The sequence below is a fragment of the Alligator mississippiensis genome, chromosome 6, assembly GCF_030867095.1.
Source record: "Alligator mississippiensis isolate rAllMis1 chromosome 6, rAllMis1, whole genome shotgun sequence".
NCBI lineage: Eukaryota > Metazoa > Chordata > Crocodylia > Alligatoridae > Alligator > Alligator mississippiensis.
This window is the reverse complement of record NC_081829.1, coordinates 40,528,054-40,532,878: the sequence shown is the minus strand read 5'-3', so window position 1 is coordinate 40,532,878 and position 4,825 is coordinate 40,528,054. Positions and strand designations below refer to the sequence as shown.

Here is a 4,825-nt window from a genome sequence, read left to right as displayed (position 1 = left end):
GTAGGTCCCCCGCCCCCACCCAGCCTTGATGAAAACGGTTAAACAAAGGATTTTAGACACAAAAGACCTGTAAAGAACTGGGCCGAGCCCCGAGTCACAGCTGGGCGGTGCAGCCGGGCTCAAGCTGAGCTTTTAAATAGGTTCTTTCCTAAGTAAGGTGAAGGAAGGCTTTTCCGGATGTTTTAAAATGAAACCCCAATTTGGATGTTAAATTTACGGGCGATGTTCCTGGGTGTCTAAGTATTGCTGGGGGTGCTGACCTTGCACGCAGGCACACACACAGAGGCACGCACATTTGCGCACACACCGAACACAGAGACGCACACAGAGGCGCCTGTAAACTCACACAGAGGCATAGACACGCATACACACACAGAGAACATACACACATCACGCATATGCGCACCACCCCCATGCACACACAGAAGCTCACACACAGAACACAGACACACGCGTGCACACATATAAGAACAGACACGCACGAAAACGATAGTTCGAGTCCAGCCTCAATGAAGCGCAGGAAAGCGCTCGGCATCCCTCCCTCCCTCCCTCCAAGTCCGACAGAAACTGCCCCCATCGCCCCATACCGCCGCGAAAGCCTGCGAAGGCAAATCTAGGTGTCTGATTCCGCAAGGAATTGTGGCGACATGAAACCGCCTCATTCCCGGCACTTGTCCGCAGCTCTTTATTTGATAAAAGCGGACTGGACTTGCTTCCGCGCCCCCGGTCGCAGCCCCTTGTGACCCAGATCCGACCCGCATCGCGCAGCATCGTTTTCGTTACCGGAGCTTCCCCGCAGCGGACTCGGGCTCCGCGTTAGGCAGAGCGCTCGGAAGATCAAGTAGACTTGATCGGTCCTTTGCTGCGTTTAGCCTTGCGAGGATCTTTTCTCTTTTAAAGGATGCCGACGGAAACTAATCTGCTATGTGGGGATTCTTGATTTATTTCTTTTAAGAAAACAACTTGTTTTCTAGTCAATGGAGTTTTAAACAAACGAGGCTGCATTTCTAGGGACTTACAAACGAGGCACCTACAAGCGAGACAAAGCGCGACTTCGGTTCCACCTTTGCCGTGGGGATTAAGGAGTCTGCCTTTTGGATCCCCGCAAATCTCTTTTCCGTAGCATCACTCAATCCCTCAGGTTCTTGTTTTGTGGCACAGACTGGGTCACTTAAAAAAAATTCCCCTTCCTCTTGCTGGAACTGGAGGTTTCTGAAACGCAGCAGCTTGTGAACTGCTAAATGTAAATTCTTAAATGTGTTTGAAGCACTTAGTAACCAGCCCACTGGTGGGAGCCCGTGTTTGAAGTGAGGGACACGTGTTTGTCTGGACTTTTGTCAGAGTTCAAAGGGAGATTCGGGGGGAGGGGGGTAGGGTGGCATTTAGGGTCTTGTTCTGGGCGTGTTTTTAATCGTTTTTAGAAATAACCGGAGGGCTGATAGAGACCTACTGCCACACGTGTTAATATCCTAGATCTCAGAAGCAAAACAAGGAAACAAAGACAGTAAATCCTTCCAATTTCCTTTATTCACATCATATTATCCTGGTGGTTTGGGATTGAAACATGATACAGCACAGTGCGTTACCGGAGCAGTACAACAGACACAGGGATGAGACGTTTCCGTTTACTCCCGAACAGATAACAGCGGGGATCTTTTTGTCGGTGTCGCGGAAACCAACGAAAAGTCTCAGGACATGTGGGCACACACCGAAATGTCCCTGCATCTGCTGTTGGGGATTTATGATGTAGGTATTTTTTTTGCTTCATTTTTTTACAGAGCCTTACAGCATGGCACACACAGAGGTTCAGCTTGAGGGGGGAGGGTGGGGGAGAAACCCAAGGAAAATTGCAGATCAGCCCCCAGCAGAGGTGTTGCGGACGGAGCAGCTCGCTTCGGTCTTCCTGGGTACTCGGGCTCTTTCCCGCCAGTCCGCGGGGACAGCAGGTGCAACCAGGTCTGGAGGGAGGGAGTGAGGACATCGGGCACAGGGGGAGTGGTAGCTACAGCAAGAGTCGGGGTGAATGCCCGCCCTCCCCTGCCCTCGGGGCAGCCTAGCTGTACTCGTAGTCCGAGGAGTCGTCCTCGGAAGCGGCTGGCAGGCCCCGGGGGCAGGACTCTGTGCCGCTGCCCTTGTTCCCGCGCTGCTCCATTTTGATGGTGTCGTAGAGTCCCTTGGGCCCCTCGTCCAGCAGCACGTCCCTCTCGGAGCGGGACGGCTTCATCTGGCACACGTTGCGGAGCAGCAGCAGCATGGGTGCATACAGCACGTTGGCCAGCCCCATGCCCAGGTTGAGCTGCACGAAGCCCAGCGAGTGCACGATCTGGCTGGCCACGATGGGCCCCAGCGCGTAGGCCACGGAGTAGGAGATGTCCGCGATGGCGTAGACGCTGCCGTAGACCGAGGTGTGGCGCACGTCCACCAGGAAGGCCAGCGTGGGGAGCAGCGCCGTGTCCACCAGCGCGATGCCGAAGCAGATGCCGCAGAGCGGCACGACGAGCTGCCAGAAGGTGCGGCAGGCCGGCAGCGTGCAGGAGCTGGCGCCGATGATGGCCAGGCCCAGCGCGCCGTAGAACCACTGGAGGTGCGGGTAGCGCGCCGCCAGCCGCACCGTCACGTACACGCCCAGCACGTGCGGGAAGAAGGCGGGCAGCCACGTGAGGCCCATCTGCCACTCCGTCGCGTGCATGCTCTTCTTCATCCACGTGGCGATGGTGGGCTCCAGGAAGGCGAGCGGGATGTTGCAGGTGGTGAGCGCGCCGGCCACCACGGCGATGTAGGGGTCGACCATGAGGCGGTGGATGGGCGTGCCCACCAGCATGTTGTCCCGGGCGCGGTCGCCCAGGGGCCGCAGGGCGGCGAGCAGCAGCAGCCCGTCCAGCAGCGACACGCCGGCCAGCACCAGGAAGGGCACGTGCTGGCCCGCGAATTCGTAGAGGATGCCGCCGAAGGGCGGCGCCACCAGGCTGCCGAAGGAGATGAAGGCCAGGGCGACGCCCAGCGCGCGGCTGCGCTCCGGCTCCTCCGTGTACTTGTCGGCGATCATGGCGATGCCCGACGTGTCGGCGAAGGCCGAGCCCAGGCCCTGCAGGCTGCGCGCCACGAAGAGCGTGGCGTAGTTCTCGGCGAAGGCGAAGATGACGGTGGAGAGGAACATGACGGTGAGGCCGATGAGCAGCGGCAGGTCGTAGCCCACGCGGTCGATGAAGGTGCCGCTGAGCGGGTTGACCAGCAGCTGCAGGATGGCCTTGGAGGCGAAGAGGACGCCCACCTTGATGTCCTCGTTCTCGGTCGGGTACCGGGGCCGCAGCGCCGGGCGGCTGGCGTTGGCTCCGCCGCTGTCGGACTCGTTGGGCGAGGCGGCGGTTTGGCGCCAGCGCTTCATGTAGTCGGGGATGATGGGCACTATCACCATGTAGAGCATGTTGTCCAGGAACAGCGCCACGCACACGATCACCAGCAGCAGCCGCCGCTGCCGCCGCGCGTCCTGCATGGCCGCGCCCAGCTGCTTGGTCTTCTCGCCCACGGCGTCCGACAGCTTCTCCGCGGCCGCCCTGGCCAGCCCCGCGCTGCCGTCGCTCGCCATCCCGCCGGCCCGGCCGCGGCTTCACTCCCTGAGCATGGGGCCGGCGGCGCGCGGGGGCTCCCCGCCAGTTCTGCCCGGCCCGGCCCGGCCCGTCCCGTCCCGGCTCGGCCCGTCCCGTCCGGTCTCCTGCGGGATGCGCCGCCGCCGCCGCCGCCTCCTCGGGTTCCGCCTGTCTGCTGCTTGTCCGGCTCCTGCTCCTCACATCCCTGGCGGCTCCGGACGGGGCGGGCGACGGCTGCACGGACCTGGCCGGGCTTGGGCTCAGTCTCCGCCTGCAGCGCGCATCTCTGGCGCGGGGGGGATCCGTCCCCTCCGCTCCGCTCTGCTCAGCGGGGCCGGGAGCGCGGGCGGCCGCCGGTGCTGAGCTGCATGGCCCGACGCGCTCTGCGCTCAGCCCCGCAAGGCGCCGCCGGCTTTTGTTGCCCTTGGCGCGGAGCCCGCTGCCGGCTCCCGGTCCCGCCGCTGCCGCTCGCCACCCTCCCCTCCGCGCCGGGTCGTGACGCGCCGCTCGCCCCGGCCCCCGAGTGGCTCCTCTGCAGGCTGCGTGTGTCTATGCTAATTTGACACATGGCGGCGCCTCAGCCTATTACCGGCGCGGGAGCAGGGGCCCTCGGCGGGGCGGGGCGCCTCGCCAGCGCCGTTTTCCCGCCCGCTCCCTGAGGGTCCGCAGCGCAGCCTGTTGTCGCTGCCGCCTGGGCGCGGGCGCGGTGAGAGCCCGCTAGAGCCCGTCCCGCGCGGGGCGCCGGGTTCGCAAGCGAGGCCCGGCTGTGAGAGCCGTCCCGATCCCCCTCACGGACCCGCCATCCCTTTACAGTGGCCGGAGCTAATGAGGCTCCTGGCGCCAGCCCTTTCGAGAAAACCTTCTCCCCACAGAAGCGGCGGGCGGTGGTATATGAACCGATCCTGTTCCTAGCTGTGATCATCAGAGGGACGGTTTTGGCACCCTGCTCCCCGCCCCTTGTGCGTGTGCGTGTCCTCTCCTGCCCCTCAAGCAGCACTGACATCCTAGAAATAGTTTATGTCCAGATACAACTCCCACGACTAAGCTATTGCATTGCAAAAAACAAAACTGAGGGATGAACCAACCCAACACAAACCTGCTTCAGGGGTCAGGCAGGCAGGGATCATGCAAGACTAGGAAAAGAAATCATGCTTAGACTCTGCACAGCTCTGGGAGCCAGCTCCTCAAGGGTACAGGCAGGGCAAGTCTGGAAGTTTCAGTTTCGTGAACAGAATGGT

General features: G+C 61.5%; 1 protein-coding gene across 1 annotated transcript; it reads right to left on the bottom strand.

The window, feature by feature from the left end:
- Window positions 1-1,955: 1,955 nt before the first annotated feature.
- SLC18A3 (solute carrier family 18 member A3) lies at window positions 1,956-3,672 on the bottom strand. Its single transcript, XM_006270170.4, has one exon. The coding sequence runs from the start codon at window positions 3,584-3,586 to the stop codon at window positions 2,054-2,056; it is 1,533 nt and encodes a 510-aa protein (XP_006270232.2). The 5' UTR covers window positions 3,587-3,672; the 3' UTR covers window positions 1,956-2,053.
- Window positions 3,673-4,825: the final 1,153 nt, after the last annotated feature.